The sequence below is a fragment of the Rattus norvegicus genome, chromosome 19 (genome assembly GCF_021556685.1).
Source record: "Rattus norvegicus strain SHRSP/BbbUtx chromosome 19, alternate assembly SHRSP_T2T, whole genome shotgun sequence".
NCBI lineage: Eukaryota > Metazoa > Chordata > Mammalia > Rodentia > Muridae > Rattus > Rattus norvegicus.
In genome coordinates this window covers 26,272,501-26,292,763 of record NC_141552.1, presented here as the reverse complement: position 1 = coordinate 26,292,763, position 20,263 = coordinate 26,272,501, and the positions used below count along the sequence as shown (strand labels likewise).

The 20,263-nt window shown below is 44.9% G+C and overlaps 1 protein-coding gene across 1 annotated transcript in view; it reads right to left on the bottom strand.

The window, feature by feature from the left end:
- Positions 1-10,646: 10,646 nt before the first annotated feature.
- Positions 10,647-20,263, bottom strand: part of LOC147999268 (disks large homolog 5-like) — a 45,330-nt gene continuing 35,713 nt past the window's right edge. Inside the window, exons 2-5 of the mRNA XM_087596434.1 lie at positions 14,028-14,187; positions 12,651-12,794; positions 11,856-12,018; positions 10,647-11,141 (exon numbers count right to left, since the gene is read on the bottom strand). Coding sequence (XP_087452560.1) covers positions 11,112-11,141; positions 11,856-12,018; positions 12,651-12,794; positions 14,028-14,187 — 497 coding nt within the window. The 3' untranslated portion in view covers positions 10,647-11,111. The remainder of the gene's footprint in view (positions 11,142-11,855; positions 12,019-12,650; positions 12,795-14,027; positions 14,188-20,263) is intronic.

The window sequence follows — 20,263 nt, the reverse complement described above, 5'->3', positions numbered from 1 at the left end:
GGAGAGAATGGAGGAGGCGGTCATGTCAATTCTGCACAACTTAGAGATGGAGAACACTGAGGTCCATGAGAACAACCATAAGCTGAAGAAGGAGATTACCTTCTCTAGGTAAGTCCTGGTCAGAAAGGCTATCACTTGTGGAATGGCCATTTCTGACTTTCTTTGTTCTGGATTGGACGGTCTTCAGCTCTGGTTCTATCTCTTGTGCTATTTACCCATCAGTGTGCCAGGGTCATTAGGACTCAGTTTTCAGTTCCATAAAAGACTGTTCCTCATCCCAGGATTGTCGAGGCATCTTCAAAAGGCTCTAGAGAGAACAGCACTGATTGAAGTCAGCAGAAGTTTATTAGGCTGACCTGGACCTATGGTGTCACACCAGGTTTTACAACACTCAGTGCGTGGACCACATGGTTAGCATGACCTTCTCTTGGTTCTACTGACCTCTTTTGAGGGTGTTGGCCCAGTACTAATTCATGTTGCCCCCATGCATTGGGCTTTCATGGATAGTTGTGGATCCATGTTCTTTCTCAGAGGTGTGGACACTAATTGGTGTCAGGCCAAGCAAACAATTTATTCTTCCCCGAATTAACTCTTTATGTTCTGTGCAGTAGCCTTATATGTATCAAGATGCATTTTATTAAGTCTTCATGGGTATCTGGGACCTGGTAGAGTTAGTGGGACTTGGGAGTAGGAATGGGAGAAAGGGCCAGCATGATCTTACTATGCAGACTGTATTTCCAGAAACCTGCTCAGCCAGCTCCTGATGGAGAACACATGTAGGAAGAAGTTGGTCCCACTGAAGCAGGAGAGCAAGGAGGTACATCTTCATTGTGCACTGAACCAGAAATATTTGGTTGACTTTAACAAGAACGATAAAGACCATCAACGGACAGAACCAGCATTATCAGGTAGGGACCTGTTAGCTTAACAATATCTGATAAAATTTGCCAATTTGATACATCTTTGCTTCTCTTACCACCTTTCTAATTTACACTCACAACCAGCCAACCACCTCATGTAATGGAATTGTTCATTGCTCTGCCTATGCACAAGTATTCTGGGAAGTTAACCACTTTTCAGAAACTGAATTATTGTGCAAGCATATTTTGCTGCTCGTTTTGAAGCTGCAGTCTAGAAATGGTGACAGATGAATAACATATCATATTATTGCATATCCATGTGATACATTGGATCCTATGTAGAGTTTTGAACAGTTTCTTGGTTCTTTGACAAATGACACTCTGTGGTCATGTGATCTCTTGTATAGGAAGCACCTTTGGGATAAGAACCAAGTGCAAATGTCAAATTAGTACTTGTCATTGGCTTTATCCTTGGTGACATATGGACATCTCCTTTCTTCCTGCAACCTGATGAGGTCTCTTGCCATTGCCCTGTTCTTGTTTTGCACTGGTATAAGTCTGGGTCCCATATTGTCAGCCCACATTACTGTGAGGCTCTCTGGAGATTTTGCCCTGCCCACAGAGTTAGCAACAATGATATCACTTAAAATGTCCATGTCGACTGTCCAATAGAACTGAGGTGGTAGAAGGCAGCATTCTGACAGCTGGCTTGCATTTCCCCACCAAATCAGTGTCTGAAAAACTGCCTTCCTCTCCCAGGTCTCAGAAAGTGCAAGAGAGCTGGAATTGGACACACAGCAGTAAGAGAGCTTCCTGAAGAATAAGTTGCTTTCTCAGGAGTCCCTGATGACCAACATCCTGAATGGTAACAACATTTTTTGGATGAGTATTCATCCTCTGAGTTAATTTGTCATTTCTTAGAGACGCTAAATTTATATACCACTAAGCCAGCCTGACTGATTGAAGTCTTACTTTCTTCTCAGAAAACAGCACTTGAGAGACAACTTGGGGGACCGCCTTTCATTATGTGGGCTAGAGGAGAAACAGCAATACATCTGTGCTTCTAAATGTTCCTTAAGAATATGCTTTTAGAAATATTTTTGTTATGATTTTAATTGAAGTTTTCTTTTTGTTGTTTCATATTTATATGTTCTTGTTACTATTTTTACTTTCAAATATTTTTAAATATTTTTATTCATTTTAATCCTGTTTTGTTGTAAAAATGTATTTGTTATGAATAAAAATTGAATTCTATCTCTTGACTCTTAAGACCATCATTCTTACTCAAGGGTTCTGTCCCCTCCTGTGGACTTAGAACTGACAGCTACACATGGATCTCTGCATGTTCCATGGATCCTGGGCTAATAAGTGAATTCAAAGTCACCAAGGGGTACTCAGTGTGACAGTGTCTTTTGTGTGGAGAATGTGGCTGTTCCTCGGACACACACTTTATGATGTAATCACTGACACACTTTACCCAATTGTTAGGGTCCATGTGGTTCTTCTGAGAGAGCAGCAGGTGCTCTACCCTGTGAGTCATCACCACATCTCCTGCAGGTGGCTTTTGTTATTCCACATGAGGTGCTGTATTAGGTGGACAGGATCACCTATGATTAAATAGAGAGATCTCAGGAGATGTGTGTTCACAGGGAACTTACTGAGCTGTGCGTGCTCAACGTGTTAGGTTGCCAGGCATCCCTACAGGGCTCTGGTGTCCCCACTGCTCATTGTGGGTCAGGATCGTCCTCCAGCATCACTTAGTGTCCATATTAGAGCAGATCATTCACCTGTTATCAATGATGACCATATGTATTCTGCACATCTGATAAAATACAGAATAGAAACTAGCTTCTTGTAGGCCAGCTTGGCATAATCAGTTTTTTGATTGTTAGCAAGAAAATTATTGTAATCTAAGCAGTTTAGGAAGGAACCTCAAGAGCATCCATAGTGAATGTAGCCTGCAGCTGTGAACACAGATTTCTTTTGGAGAGCAGGCCTGTGTAAGCCCAACCTAGGTGGGACAGTTCAAGCTACCCTTTTTCCATGGCCAATCTGGGATCGTATTGAGAATGTATTTTTTCCAGGTGACTGATTTCCAATTTGTGGAATTCATCTAACTTGCTGAGAGTGCAGGTGACTCAGAGAGTTAAAGTACAGAAGAACCAATCCAGTATGTCCACAAAAGCTTGCTGTCACCCCAGGGCTTTTAGAAGCTCAGCAGCTAGAGAAGCAATGTAGTATTTGGTTATTCTCATGCTTAGGTCTAGTCATTCACTATAAGCTGACCATGACACAAAAAGTGTCATCTGTGTCAAAACTAGTTGTAACTAGATTTACACCACACTATCACATCACTACCGTATTTGAAGTTCTCAGTTACTATCTAAGAACCTGGAAGAGGCCTGGGTCTTGCTACACAAACTCATAATTTATGTCTTCATGACACTGTGTGCTTTGTTCTGTTGATGCTACCATTGGCATACAATACCTTGGATACTTTGTGCTGACATCTGTGACATGAGACAATAGTTCATGTCATCCTATCCTGAATAAAATGTCCTTAGAGTACAGTGTAGTGGGAGGGGCCTTCTTTTCCTGTGAGATAGCAAAACATTTCCAGTCTTCAGTCAAGTCTGACAGCCATTGTCCAGTACCTGTCTTGAGTTGTCCACATTTTCAGCTAAGAGTCTTCATCCAGGCTGCTCTATAATTCTGTAGAAGATTAATAGGGTTCCAGCCCTAGGATTTAATTCAGTGTGACTGCACTTGCCGAACATGCTCAAAGCCCTGAGATCCACCCTAGCCCTCTGTGCTTTAGAGAAAGAAAATAAAGAACCACATTGCAGTTGAAGTTTCTCATCCAACAAAAGGAGAGCCTGCATAGGGCCTTTAAGTAACTCTAAACCCCAGCTTCTGCCCACAACTCCCTCCATCAATTCCATGATTGGTGTGTTTTCACTACTACTCACTTTCTTCTGTGTGCAAAGAATGTGCACCATGTCAGTAAGTGTGTGTGTATGTGTGTGTTTGTGTGTGTGTGTGTGTGTGTGTGTGTGTGTGTGTAGTCCCTAGTGAAAACTGTCGAGATACATGCAGACTCATGCTACTACTGTCCCATGGCACCTTGCAGGGAACCCTGAAATGGTGGCTACTTTAATACAGTCTAAACCGGGTGTGCATGGTTTCTGTAAGGTCACCACTACAGAGAGCAGGAAAAGCTTCAGTAGTCACATGGATGTGATCAATCAGTGTTAGTCATGCCCTTCCAGCATGGTAGACTGCAGGTTGTCTGTCCCCAGCACTTTGCTCTCTTCTGCCCAAACAATGCCAAGGTCAGGGCCGTTGAGCCGTGAGGCCGAGGCTCACCACCCTCAGTGCTGCCTAAGACCCCTAAGACTGTCTCTTTTGGGTGTGTGCGTGCTGGACACTCATGGATCCTGAGATCTCCGCAGCTGAGGTGAAACAGTACCGGAGCCATTGCAATGTGGGCACACATTTGGTTTTGGAGCTGGGCCACTCTTTGACTTTTATTGAGTGGAGAGACAACTGTTGGCTGAGCCTTTGGTGAACCGGATGGCCCCTGGCCACGTCAGCAGTCAGCAGTATCAAAGCTGAGCAACCAGTGTTTTATGTTTCATTTTGTCATCGCTGGTCAGTGTTCTGATGCCACAGCACATGGCTGGTCTCAATCTCCCCATGTGGCCACAATCCCTAATTGATATTGCCTCCACTTCCCAAGTGCCACTGGGATTTCTGTAGAACCCCTAAGGCAGCAGCAAGCAGGAGCTCCTGACTATTCCCTCCCTGCTCTCTGGATCTGCAAGTCGTTCTGTGTACATATGGCTATTCCCTCATATACCCTTGATGCCATGATACCTTAATAAACACTTGAATCATGCCCTGATGGCCAGTTTTCAACTGCTACCTGACACCATCTATAATCGCCTGGGAAATGAGGGACAGTCTGGATCAGACTGGCCTTTGAGCATGACTATGCGTGACTGTCTTCGTTGCTGTGGGAGATGCCAGGCAACCTCTTTTCTGATCCTAGAGTCCCTATACCCAGCCACTTGTCCCCTCTACAGCCAGACCCTACTTCTGCTCCTAGGCACTGTCTTGGACTTCCTTCCCTCAGGTGGCTTCTCTCCTTTGGTTGCTACAGAAACCTGTTATGAGGAAAGGAACAGGGAGTTAAGAGTTCAAAGCCATCTTCCCACTGATGTTCTTTCTCAGAGGTCAGTGGGACACTTAAAGAGTTTTGTGTATACATTTTATTAAGCAAGGGACAATCATGCATCAGACACAGGAAACTAACAGCACATCTACTGGACCTCCTTCAACACCTGGGCATCTCTTATGGCCTGTGCTTCTGTGTGCTGAAACCTGGGGACCAACTTCCTGTGGGGTTTTCCAGGGTGACTATGCACATTACTACACTGGCGTAAATCCTCAAAACTCACAAACATCAACAGGACTGCCACAGGAACGGTTCTACATCAACAGATACCACAGATCAGCAAGCAGAAGCATGGGAGGGTGGTGCTGTGGCTCACACACTTCTCTTTCCTCACTAGGGCAGGTGACCCGCTGAAGAAAACAAGGGGGCAGCAGGATAGAACAGGAAAACTACAACCCAGTCCTTGCATTAAACACCCAAGCACATTTAGACTAGAAAAGAGAAGTTTGCCAAGAATGAGGGCCACTTTGGACATCCATCATCAATAGCCCTGGCTGTCTAGGCCAGCATCAGATCCAGCAGTCTCCAGGCAGCTTTCCGCCAGGCCCTCAAGGGTGCTAAGAGCATTAACCATGAAAAATAGAACAAGATCTCTGCCTCTTGCCTGACTGACAGCCAAGCATGTGTATGCCCTGGCTATGCTCATGCTGGGACCCCTTCTAGATATTAAGATATAGAGACCTGATAGTTGATTAGGACCCTGTTCGAAAAGGAAGACACCGGATATTTCCCTCTGGCATCCATATGTGCATGCATGGTTGTACAAGCTGGTAGAATCTCTCTCTCTCTCTCTCTCTCTCTCTCTCTCTCTCTCTCTCTCTCTCTCTCAAAGTTTTGAAGCACAGCAGAAGAATCTCTGGGACTCTAACCCTGAGCAACCTCATCTGTGAGCCACAGCTTCTGTGTGAGAGCTCCTTTGTGTGAGAGGGGTAGGGTGACTGAGGAAGTTTGCTGGTGTCCATCCCTGGCCTGCATGTGCATGCATACAGAGACATGGACACATGCACATGCTGAGTACCCCTCATCCAATCCTGAAATCTGAAAACATTGAATTTCAAATCCAGGCATTCTCCTACCCTACACCTTCCCTCAGGAATTGGAGATGAGGCCTTGCAAGAATCCTCAACCAGTGAGACTGGCCCAGACCTTCTGAGATCCATTCTGCCCCAGGAGAACACAGCAGGTGGTATCAGGACAACACAGAAACTCAAGACTCCAGCCTGATGCAGGGACCGCCTGCTGGGTTAGAAGACTCAGCATCAGGTTCCTGAAGGAAAACATCACCTCTGAACACACAGGGTCGCTGTGGCTATGCCTTCAAGGCATCTTCAGCAGCAGCTTAAATGGACTAGAAATGACTATGGGAATCTGCCTGCAGGGTGATGTGAGAATCCTTTTGCTCAGGCTTGATCGCTAGATGTTGCCACAGAAAACCTTGAACTCTTCTTGGAGTACAGTCCAGGCAGAGGCTGAACACAAAACATTCTGATTACGAACTGAGTTTAACAGATAATCCGGATCCTGAAGGCCACAGGCCCAAAGGTCTGCACTGTAGGGGTGAGGCATCACTGCAGGGATGACCACACAGTGCAGGGGTGAGGAGTCACTGCAGGGATGACCACACACTGCAGGGGTGAGGAGTCACTGCAGGGATGACCACACAGTGCAGGGGTGAGGTGTCACTGCGGGGATGACCACACACTGCAGGGGTGAGGTGTCACTGCAGGGATGACCACACACTGCAGGGGTGAGGTATCACTGCAGGGATGACCACACACTGCAGGGGTGAGATGTCACTGTGGGGATGACCACACACTGCAGGGGTGAGATGTCACTGCAGGGATGACCACACACTGCAGGGGTGAGGTGTCACTGCAGGGATGACCACACACTGCAGGGGTGAGGTGTCACTGCGGGGATGACCACACACTGCAGGGGTGAGGTGTCACTGCGGGGATGACCACACAATGCAGTGGTGAGGTGTCACTGCAGGGATGACCACACACTGCAGGGGTGAGGTGTCACTGCGGGGATGACCACACACTGCAGGGGTGAGGTGTCACTGCGGGGATGACCACACAATGCAGGGGTGAGGTGTCACTGCGGGGATGACCACACACTGCAGGGGTGAGGTGTCACTGCAGGGATGACCACACACTGCAGGGGTGAGGTATCACTGCAGGGATGACCACACACTGCAGGGGTGAGATGTCACTGTGGGGATGACCACACACTGCAGGGGTGAGATGTCACTGCAGGGATGACCACACACTGCAGTGGTGAGGTGTCACTGCAGGGATGACCACACACTGCAGGGGTGAGGTGTCACTGCGGGGATGACCACACACTGCAGGGGTGAGGTGTCACTGCGGGGATGACCACACAATGCAAGGGTGAGGTGTCACTGCGGGGATGACCAGCAGTATCCCAGCCTTGGCCTGGGAATAGCCATTGACACCCACACTTTCTGGGGCAACATTGTCTCCTGAGGATAGAGTCAGGCCAGGAGCAGCAACTGATGTTCACGAGGGACAAACTTTCTTCACCTCCTGCCCATGCTGGCCCTAGGATCTGGGCTTTTTTGGTGACATGAGTGCTGAGCCTCCCAGGTAGATGGGTTTTCAGGGGTCAGGTGGTGATTGTCACCAAAGATATCCATAAGGATAAGTCATACTGTACTAATTCCCATATTAGATCCCTTCTCACAGGTCACAGAGGCCATAGTGGGTCCTAAATGTGGAGTCAGGTTCCTGTGCACTTTTGAGGAGACTGGTCAGACATTTAGGCTTCGTGATATTTTGTTGGCATTATTTTGGGGGGGATTTTATTTTTACTGTTGGGGCCAAACCTGGGGCTGCCATGTGGAGGGAAAAGCTTTGCCAAAGCTGTAGATCATCCCTAATAATAAACTCCTGAATTCTCCCAATCCTGGAACTATCTAGGTCCCTCACATGATGCAACCTTTGGGGCATTCCTCACATAGAATCATGGGGTGGACTGCATCCCAAAGCGAGACAGTGGGAAAAATTCCCCAGTGTCTCCCTGTGGCTGTGACGATGGGAGTGCTGACCAGTGGAATGCAGGCCCCATGTGAAAGCCTTTTGGTTTCTACTTGAGTGGAATCTTCACCATGCCTTTTTTTTTTCTAGAAACACAGGTTGCCCTGGAACTTACAGTCTTCCATCACCCTGACTCAGTTTCCCATGACTGGGCTCACAGGCTTAAATTACTATGCCCATTTTTCTTTTTTGTATTTATAAATCTGCTAAAAAGCCAGAAGGATCCAGAATGTAAAATGGTGCGGTCCAAGGCATTTCCAACAGGGGATTCTTGACCTAGGAGTATCCAGACCAGTGTTTATTGTGTGGCTACTTCATTCCCATAACAGCTTATATTTGACAAAGAATTCCAAGTTGTGATATCACTGGGCAGCAGGTGATATCCCATACAGCAGGACTGACTCAGGTTGTAATTAAGGCTGGAGAAACTTACTAGGACCCTGGTAATCCTACCACCCTGGGGCCTTTAGATAGCCTTAATCTGATCTTCCCCCCTGTGCTATTAATCAATTGCTCTTGAAGGTAGATTTGAATTTACAGTCACTGTGAGGCAGGAGAATTAGGACCCTACAGTCACTCTGGGCTCCATAGGAAGAGCCTGTTTCAATAGTAAAAGAGGTCACCTGTGAGTTCTTACTGTCTTCCCTGAGGCCTTACTGCTGGAGTTAGACTAGCTGTCTCACCAATTGAAGTAGAGGGCAGAATGCTGGTGCCTTCTATAGTGAGGACTAGTGACAGATGGTCTATGGAAATTCTAGAAAGGTCTACAAGTATTTATGTCCTGTGCATGGGAACTGCTGGCTTCCCTGTGTCCTTTGCCTTTATTTTGCAGTCCATGGGGCACCTGGAAATGTCCCCAAACCAGGCTGTACACAGGGCCTGTCCCGTGACTCTCACTTGCGCTCAGAGCCTGCCTGATAGTCATAGGTCTGACAGAGTCCTGACACCTGCAGAGACCACTATAAGGGACCCTGCAATCCCCACACTGCCCATCAGTGTCTATAATGTCCCTATACGACACTGAGACGGTCTAAGCTCCTTCCAATATTTATGCTGCATCAGAATCTGACCATTGCTACTTTTGCTCCTCTCATACCCACACTAGAAGCCCTGTACCCACACTAGTCCCAGCTGGCCTGTTGCCTACTGACATCTCATGGACTCTGCCCCAATATTCCCTCTTTGCCTGGGTCCCTGCAACTGTGTCCAGTTCTGGCTGCTTCCCTGCCTCCCCTCTTCCATTTTCCAAATGGCCACATTGAAACATGGGTTTCTGGGTCTCCCACTCCTCGGATGCTGGGAACAGGTTCATTCTTTGCTGTTTGAATGGTTGTCCTAACACTGGAGGACCTTGCTTCAAGTAGTGGCAGTCAAACCTGGTGCTGATCGTGTCAGATCTGTCCAGGCTGTCTGTGTGACTGTGGAATGCGCCTCTGTTTTGGCTGAGTGTTATTTACCTCCCTCATGGCCATGTGATAACCAGACCATGAGCATGTTCATTGTTTGGAAAGAAGGGTGTGGAGGACATATGCTCCTCATCCTAGCATTAGTGGAAAATAGACATAGGTAGATGATGCATTCTAGACCATCCTGGGCTATAGAAACTCTGCCTCGAAGAATGCAGGTGGAGCAGGGCTGGGGTTCAGTTGGTTGCCTAGCAGCCTACCACATTGAGCAGGCACTGCTCAACCACCTGTACATACACATCTCCTGAGATCTCTCTCCTAAATGGGAGGTGATCGTGTCCACCTAGTACAGCACATGCCCTGGAAGGACAAAAGCTACCTACAGGAGCTGTGGTGATGACTCCCAGGTTAGAGCACCTGCTGCTCTCTCAGAAGAACCACATGGTCCCTAACAATCATCTACAATGGGGAATGCTATTCCCTCTTTTGGATCATGAGGGAAATGCACTCAGGAGTGGCCCAGACATACATTTGAAAAAAAAAGATCCATTGAGTTAAATGATAAAAATAAATATAATCAGCAACAATAAAAAACACAGCATATGAACGATCAAGTGAAACAGCACCTATAAAAACCTATTTCCCAAAATGACGTTGATAGTCATTATCTTTGTGGTTTAATACTAATGCTGTATTGGAAGAAAAACTGAGGCACATGGTTCTCGATTAGGATTATTCTATATTCCTTTGTGAAAGTTGTCATTTTTTCTGCAGCTCTACAGGCATGAGTGTGTGTTACTCAATATCTGGTGCACACAGTCAATAATGAATGTGTGTTGTAGACTGATATAGACTAGGATGAGCAGAACACATGACAGCATGGATACAGTATGTCAGTGATTACATCATAAAGTGTGTGTCCATAAAATAAGTCACATTATCCACACAAAAGACACTATCACCCTGTGTACCCCTTGGTGGCTTTCAATTCACTGGATCATGCAAAGATCCATATCCAGCTGTCAGTTCTAAGTCTACAGGAGGGGAAAGGACCCTTGAATAAGATGGTCTTAAGAGTCAAGAGTTACAAATCAATTTTTATTCATAAGGAATACAATTTACAAAAAACAGGCATAAAATGAACAACTAAAATGGTATAAAAAATGAAAAACAGTAACAAGAATATATAACTATGAAATAACAAAAAGAAAACTTCAATGAAAATCATAACCAAAAACATTTCTTAACAGCATTTTCTATATGAACATTTAGAAACACAGTTGTAGTGCTGTTTCTCCTCTAGGACGTGAGATGTCAAGGCAGTCCCCTCAGATGTCTCTCAAATGGTGTTGTCGGTATGAGAAAGGAGAAATACCTCAATGAGACAGGCTGGCATACGGATACATAAATTTAGGGTCTCTATACATTGAGGAAATTATCTGAGAAGAAGAATATTCCCCCAAAAAGTTTTGACTGTGAGGATTGTCGTCACAGGGAACTCCTGAGAGAGAAACTCATTCCTCAGGGGGCTGTCTTCCTGGGATCCGTCCTATGCCATGTCTCCTGCAGTTTCTGAGACCTGGGAGGAGAAGGCAGCTATTAAGACACTGATTTGGTGGGGACACGCATACCAGCTGTCAAGTTGCTGCCTTCTGTCCCCACAGCTGCATTGGACAGACAGCACTGATCTTTTCACTGAAATCATTGCTGATATCTCTGCAGGCTGGGAACATCACCAGCAACCCTCACAGTACTGTGGGAGAACAAGCTGCTCCTCAGACTCTACCAGTGCAAACCAAGAATGGGGAAATGGGGAGAGACCTAATTGGGGTGCAGGAAGAAAGGAGAAGGCCACATGATACTGAGATCAAAGCCAATGACCAGGACTCATTCGCCATTTGCACTTGGTTCTTATCCCTACAAGGTGCTTCCAAACATCACATGACCCCTGTATGACCTTTGTCACGCGACCAAGAACTCGTTCAAAACTCTTCATAGCATCCAATCTGTGATAGGGAGATGCAGTCATGTGATATGTTATTCCTCTGTCACCATTTCTGGATTGCAGTTTCAAAAAGGGCAGAGAAGTATAATTGCCCATAATTCAGTTTCTGAAGAGTGGTTAACATCCCAGAATACTTGTGCATAGACAGAGCAATGAATAACTCTATCACATGAGGTGGGTGACTGACTGGGTGTGGGGAGATTAGAAAGGTGATAGGGGAAGCAAAGATGTATCCAATAGGCAAATGGTATCAGACATTGTTAATCTGACTCAGCTGCTTGTTCCTACCACATTTTGCTGGGTCTGGAGGTTGCTGGCCTTCTCCTGTTCGTCTTCATCATTCGGGTTCAACTCAAACAAGTATCGCTGTAACTCCTTGCTCTCCTGCTTCAATGTGACCAACTTCTTCTTCATACATGCCTGGTCCATCAGGAGCCGGCTGTGCAGGTTGCTGGAAACACACTCTGCATAGTAAGATCCTGAAGCCTCTTCCTCCCATTCCAACTGCCAAATCCCACAAACTCCACCAGGACCCAGATACCCATAAAGACTTCATAGAATACATCTCCATACATGTAAGGCTGCTGCACAAACAGCAAACGGCCAATCCAGGGAAGAATAAATTGTTTCTGTGACCCAAGCACCAATAAGAGTCCATGTCTGTCCAAAAGAACAAGGGATCTACAACTACCCATGAGAGCCCTATGCATTGGGACAGCATCAATTCGTAGGCAGTAAACAACCACAAGAGGACAGTAGAACCAAGGGAGGTCATGCAAACCATGTGGTCCACACATTGAGCTTTGTTAAACCTGGTATGACCCCAGAGCCACAGGTTGGCCTAATAACACTCTGATGCCTGAATCAGTGTAGTTCTATCCAGAGCCTTCTAAAGATGCATAGACACTGTGCTGAGAAGTCACAGTCTCTTATGGAACTGAAACTGAGTCCAAAAGACCCACGGCACAGTGATATTTAAACAGCAGAAGAGATGGGCCCAGAGCTGCAGACCCTCCGGTCCAGAACAAAGAGAGGCAGCAATGGCCATTCCACAAGTGATGGGCCCTTCTGACCAGTACTTACTGATAGAAGTTAATCTCCTTCTTGAGCTCCTGAAATTTCTCACGATGTTCAATGTTCTTTGTGTCTAAGTTGTGCAGTAATGACATGACCTCTTTCTCCTTTATCTTCAAGTTTTCATAAAATGGAATTGGCCTGAAGTAGGGGCTGGCCCCAGGAAGATAGAACCCAATGAACATCGAGGTTTAGGATTATATGAACTCAGGCTGTGTCCTGTACTACCCCAGCCCTGGAAGGACACTTTCTGAATTCTACATATTTGGATCTTCTTCAGATTCAGAAACTTGGAATTGTGTGCCCAGGACAACAGAAGCTAAGCACCCAGATAAAGGGTTCCCTGGCTCACTTTTTTCAATCAGGAGGGCTGGATCTGCATTCAAACCTGTTATGCTGTCAAGAGCCTAGGCCACAGAGCTTACCCAACCACACACACACACACACACACACACACACACACACACACACACAAACACACACACACACACACACACACACACACACACACACACCCAGAAACCTCTGATTTCATTTTTCCTGTTTTGACAAGTGGAATGCTACAAGCCGAATAACTAATATTCTAGAGGCAGACAGTACACATAATTCTGGAGATGAGACCAGATATTGCCACAAACTTATAATCTCCCCAAGGCATACAAATGTATAGACAAATGTGACCATACAGGCAAAGAACTGTATTGTTGAAAGTGGGGCTTCCAAAATAAAGCACTTACACCTCCATGAAACTATTATACAGGTATATCCTGAGTTCAAAAAACAGACCCCTAAATTCCAAGTGTGCAGGGACATAGAAACATATAAAAGTTGTGCATATGCATGCAGACCTGTGCACACACAGACACACAAACTGGGACACACCCACAAGAAAAGAAAAGTAAACAGACTCAGAGAATGAGAAAGAGAGACAAATATGGAAAGAGCACAATGAGAATCAGTAGAAATGTATGCACCATTACTGTCTCAGTGTTTAAGGCACACAGACAAGAAGGAACAGGCCTGAGCCTCAGGCCTTCTAGTTAAGCATGATGATCAACAATGTGGGACCTGTTACCTAAGGGTGCTGCCATGAGATGATAGCGTTCAGTCACCTTCCTAGCAAGTACAAACACTCTCCACAAACTCACAGCACCTAGAACCTTGCAAAGCTGCCACCTGTCAAGGGATTTCCAATTGTACACTGGGAACTCATGCTCCAGTGACTTTATCCCTGAATTCTTCACTCAGATCACAAGTTCAGATTTTCAACAGGCAGAATCAGAGAGTCCATTTCCAAACTCACTCCTCAGTAAGGGTCAGGTTCTGAATCTCCTCTCTATGGGAGATGAGGTTTAGAACAAGGTCGTTTGTTTGGAGCAATGCTACCTCTTGCTCATGGATCCACCTGTCACATAAAGGAGGCGTTCTGTCAGCTCATTTCTCTCCTTGGTAGTTAGCTCCAGTTCTCTTTTCAGCCTCTCCTCTTCCTCGTTGGCCTGCACCTTGTTTCGGACATTTTCAGGGGATGACGTCTGTCTGCAGGCCTCTGTAGGTAGAAGAACAAAAGTGAACCCGCATGGGGCAAATGCATAGAGCATACACAGACCACAGTGAGGTCCAAACAGGAGAACATGCTTGGAAGCCAGTGTCACTGCAAGGAGTTTGGTCTGCGTAAGAGGCGTCCTAAGTGGATCACAGTTCCCCCACTACTATATAGAGACCAAGAGATATAAGCAGCCAGGTGTTCCCTATGCCCGCCCACACAGGCTTACAAGTACCAGAGAGATGCCTTCTCCAGGATTATTATCAGGTACGCAGGCTACAACCTGGTTTCAGGACCCTCACCCCTCTGGTTTCAGAAGTCAGATCATCAATTCAGCATCCACAATGACTTGATTGATCAGGGATACTCAGATATCCTACACTGTTACTCTCGTCCAATAACTTTGCATTAAAAAGTCATGTAGGGGGAGGACATGGTCAACAGACTTATTAATTCCCCCTACTGAAATGACAAATGCCCCAGAAGTGCCAGTAGGTTACAGGCTCTCTCTCTACCTGCCCCATATAGTTTGGCTACTGTAGAAAAATATCTGCCACACAGAACCTCTTGTATGAAGGTAAGATTGGCCCCGTCAGCCAGAGGTAGTCAGAGGAGTTCTAAGAATATAAGGTCATGGCCAGGAGCACAATTCTCTCCCTCTGACTACTGTCAGATAGTCACTGAATTTAAAGAAGCAATGAAAGTGAAGTACATTGATGCCCTGTTTAATTCAGAAAAGTTATACCCTCCATGACTACTTATGGTGTTATTATATCAATTTAACATACCGAATGCACTGTAAAAGTAAAGACTAGAAGTTCACCCAATAATAGCATAGGCATTGCCATATCCTCCATGTGGTTATGGAGAAACTAATGATGTGAAAACCTTGACTTTCAGGAATTGTGATAATCATGGAATTCAATATCTGTGGAGATGTTCCAGTGGTTGTGGCCCATTACTAAAAAGGTCAGCGGAAGACCCCCACACACACCCCTGACAGGAAGCTCAACATACACTGCCCAGAACTTACTCCACATTCCCCATGTCCTGTGTCCATCATTACCTTTAGGTTTCATTTGCTTCACTCTAGACTCTTCTCTATCAATATCAACTCTCCCAAAGCGCCTACAAAGACGGGCAAACATGTCTGTGGATATATCCTTTGGACACTAAGAGAAAAAGTAGGGAATTGGTTGTCACAACGATACTGGTGACATCACAGGGATTCCAAGGTCTCTCTCTCTAGGAGACAATAGAATGTCCACGAAGGGACGGCTGATGTCATGGATAACAGACTTTGCCTCCCTGCTAATGTTCTCCCTGTACTGAGCAAAAGCTGATGGACCCTTTTCAGGGGACTTCCCTGTGGCATAGCCACTGAGCACCACATGCTTCCAAAGCCAAATTTGGCTCTAGGCTTGATTGGAAAAACCTAAGTCATTGCTATGTATCTAAGTGAGTGCTTCCTCCCCAATCCCTGCACAGAAATGTTTCATCCTACCTCAAATTCTCCTCAGTCAGCAATATTACCCATTAAAGATTACTGAGAAATCACACCAGTTCCTATAAGTAGCCAAAGAGGTCTCCTGTGTCATCATGTGCAGGTGCATGAAATCACACCCAAAAATAGCCTGTCGGGTAGGTTGCGATGTGGGTGTGTGTTATAGGTACAACCTGAAGCTTTGTGCTTAACATTTGACAGTTGCCACCAGATTCCTTAGGAGAAAGAATTGCATTCATTATGGTCCTGGCAACAATAGGGTTATCTGTTAGGAGAGGAAACTGAAATATTGGATCCACCAGTGAATGCACCCTCAGGCTGAGTGTGGGGCTCTCCTCTTTGCACTTAAGTTACCAAAGCAGGATTGCTTACAGGCCTCTCTAAGCTATAACGTGTGATTTCATCTGAAAAATAAAATAGTCAGCAGATGTTGGGGTGATGCAGCCAAAGGAGTAGGACAAGCCTAGAGACATAACTCAGTGGACAGAGTAAGAAACAAGCATCTTCACTCCTGTTTCATGGATCACCCCACAAAACACAAAAGCATCTGTCGTATTAAAAAAAAACAGTTATTTTATTGAATGCATACACTAATACTGTTTACAGTATTAGTGGCAAAGCTCAGATTTTGGGGGCAGATCCATGACTTGAACTATCTTCCTGACAACATATAAAGCAATAAATAAATAAATAAATAAATAAATAAGAAAAAAACCACAAAAATAAAAAACACAAAAAGCACAAGCCTCTGATGTGAAGTTACAGAAGAGTGATCCAGTGGTCACTTCTGACCAGGCCATTTTAGCTATGACAGTGCATAGTGACCCTTAATTTGATGGGTCCTATATAAAGCTTTGTGCAATATTGTCATTTTAACCAACCTCATCCAGAACATACATAACGACACAGGATATGATTGCCATGTCCTTGCTGTGTATCAAGTTATTTTTCTGTGTCCTTGATTGTCAGGCATATTACAGCAACAATCTGAGATGGCTGGTAGACTTGGAAGAAAGTGGATATGAAAGATCCCCGTTTGATATCAGTACAGCCATTTCTTAAAAATGAGAATCTTTTAAGCTGGTCCTCGCTTAGCCCCTAGACGTTAGACAATAGACCAGAAAGTACAGAAAGCACATTCCCACCCACTCTCTAGGAAGCTGCCCGACCATAAGAACGGAGGGTATAGAACATATTTACTGCAGGGCAATTACAAGACAGGAAACATCTCTGGGAAGCTGACTGACCACTATAGAAGTGAGATATCCTTGGTACTGAATGCAGCTGTGCTATAGGCCGACATAGCTATACCTTGTCCTGGGAACTCTAGAAGAGAAACACCTGCCAAGACAGATATCCTTGGTCCTTGTCCTGGGAACCCCAGGATAAGAAAACATATATCAAGTCAGATGTCCTTCCTACTGAAATAGCTACATTGATGTGGTTACGGCCTTATCCCAGGACGAGAAACATCTGCCTAGTTATCCTTGGCACCGAAATAGCTGAGCTAATGAAACTGTGTGATCGTAAATGACTGTTTAAGCTGTACATTTCTGTTGTTCGAGGCTCCTCACATCCCTCCTGCGTGAGGACCGTGTCGAGCCCCAGTGCATGGTATCCCAAAGTAAACCTCTTGTTTTTACATCAAGACTGAGTCCTGTGTGTTCATGGGGTGGTGATTGTCCTAAGGACTGGTGTGAGAGTCTCCTCTGTCTGAGGGTCTTTCAGATAAAGCTATAGTTGTGGGTTACACACCTCAATTCTCATTGGCTAATGCTGTCCTCACAGTCCTTGGAGGCCCCTTTGTAAGACTACCTGTTGGAAAGTGGAAGCAGCTTTATTTGAGCTCAAAGTGAACAGGACGAGCAACTTAGAGAACAAATGGGGTAATTGAGAACCTGTCTAAAACCAGCACAGAAACCCACCCTCCATTCAAAGCATCATCTACCAATTCTTGAATTTTTACCATTCTTTGCCAACCAGTCTTTCATTCAGGAAAGGTAGAAAAAAACTGGAAATGATCTTTGTATTCTAAGGACCTTGATCTGTCTTTCCTTAGGTTCACGTTAAGAACAAATGAAATGGGTATCACCATCTGAACAACTTAGTATCACCTACTCAGCATTTCTAGCCTAATACTGTGCCTATGGCAATCTCAAGCTTCCCTGAGTGTTGCTGCCCCAGCAGGAAGAATGAAGAACTGAGGTCAAACCCCAGTGAACCTTTCAATGGGTTAGAAGAAAGCCATCAGAGATACTGCACTTCTTTGTCCTTAGATTAAATCAAGATGATACGACATGAATCTATTGGGCTATTCAACCATCCATCTTCCTCACAACCCCACCTATCTGAGTTCATTGCTTGGCAGAATTCATGCCCCACCATCCTAGATATTTCTTGATTCATTGCTGCCAAGGGCCAGGTTTCCTGAGTTTTGTTTTTTGTATAATTGGGTGTAGTCAATCATAGTTGCCCTCTGTAAGAAATGACAAATATCTATAATAACTGACCACACTGTACTTGTGTATACAGGTACAGTAGTGGAAATTTCAGCATAACTGAGTAGTGGAAAACCAGCACTGTGTCCTGGCCTTTCTCTGCCCATATCACAGCTCACAGGCGGCTGGGGCAAACATTGAGTTCCTCTGTAGAAACAGAGTGAGGTTGAATGGACACTGAGCAGGCAGAGCAACACAGCTGAGGCAACTCAATTCCAGCAACAAACGCATTATTTGTTTCCCATCTTAACAGCTCCTTTTGAGGACTTGTCCCCACACCTAGCTTAAACACAGCAATTTTCATACATGCTAGCCTGCTATTTCATATCGTTGCTGTAATACGCCTCCACATCATAGATTTCAAAAAAATATATACCTAACACTGAAAAGGGTGATGCTTGTCAATATCTAGTGCGTTGGGGGCCCAGGTACGGTCACAAATAACCAGGACACAGGGGATGCAGAGCAAAGGCAGATGCAACTGCATGCAGCTGCAAGTTTATTAACCCTTATATAGGCATGAATATGCATTACCTCACTTTCCCTTTTGGCAAGATATAATAAGATCGTTATTCCCATGATACCAGGAACGACTGAGGCAAGACTAGGCAAAGAAGTAAGGCTAAGCAAAGGCTTCTTCTTAAAATATCTGTATAGCAAACCACCCTTCTTCCTAGTATCACAATACACTTGTCATAAGCCAGAGAGCATGAGAGCCGCATCCACAAACATAGGACACAGTACAACATAGTGTGAGGTAAAGTGAGAAAACATTTTCTTCTCAAGGGCAGCATTCCAGCCCCTGCTTGCATCTCTCAGCCGTCTTTCCTTGATCCTGTCTGGGAAGTGTATCTCAGTGACTCCACAATTTCTTTCTTTGTTCTTTTGTTTTAAAAGTAACACTTTCTATAACATACCTAAATGTCCTCAAAGGGGTTTAATCGTGCAAAAAGAAAGCAATATAATATATAATGTATGTAACCTTTAATGAGTGTATCTATTTTCTTAGGGGTATTATTCAAATACCTTCCCAGATCTGGATTTAACTTTGGTAATTGTTATCTGTCTACAAAATCAACAATATCGAAGAAATATTCCAGTTTTCTGGCGTAAAGTCCTCGGGAGTAAGAACTAATGATTTTGGAATTTGCTCGGTGTCTATTGTTATGTCCCTCATTTCATTTCTGATTTTTAATTTATGTATTGTCTCTCTTCTGCATTGTTAGTTAGAGGAAGGGGTTGTCTCTCTTGTGGATCTTCTCAAAAAAAAAAAAAAAGAGGAAGAAAACACAGCTCCTGCTTTCCTTGACTTTGTATTTTTCTCTTTGTTTCTAAAGGCTTGATTTCAACCCTGAGTTTATTGCCCTTGATCAGATCCTACAGACTCTCTATGGGATGAAGCTTTGCCTCACTTGGTAACAGCAGCATGGAATAAATGAAGCTTCTGCTGATCTGTGTTGTGGTGTTGCACATCACAATCTCACCGAAAACCATGCATAGCCTGGTTTTAGGCTCTATTAAAGCAGCCCACTATTTCAGTGTTCCCTGCAAGGTGCCATGGAACAGTAGTAACATAATTCTGCATGCACATTGACAGGTTTCTCCACGGTCTTCTGGGTCATTTGATAAAAGTTTATAGTGAATTCATGGATGAACACACACACACACACACTTTACTGACATGGTGCATATTCTTTGCACACCAAAAATAAAGTGAGCGTTACTGAAAATGCACCAATAGTGCAATCGAAGGAGGGAGCTGTGGGGAAGCTGGGGCTTAGAGTTACTTAAAAGACCCGATGCAGATTCTCCTTCTTTTGGAGGAGAAACTTGATAGACAATGTGGTTCTTTATTTTCTTTCTCTAGAGCACACAGGACTAGGGTGGCAGCTAGGGCTTTAGCATGTTTGGCAAGTACTGTAGCACTGAATTAAATCCTAGGGCTGGAACCCTATTAATCATCTACAACAATTACAGGGCAGGCTGGATGACGACACTCAGCTGACAATGTGGACATCTCAGGACAGTCACTGGACAATGGCTGACACACTTGTCTGAAGACTGGAAATGTTTCTCG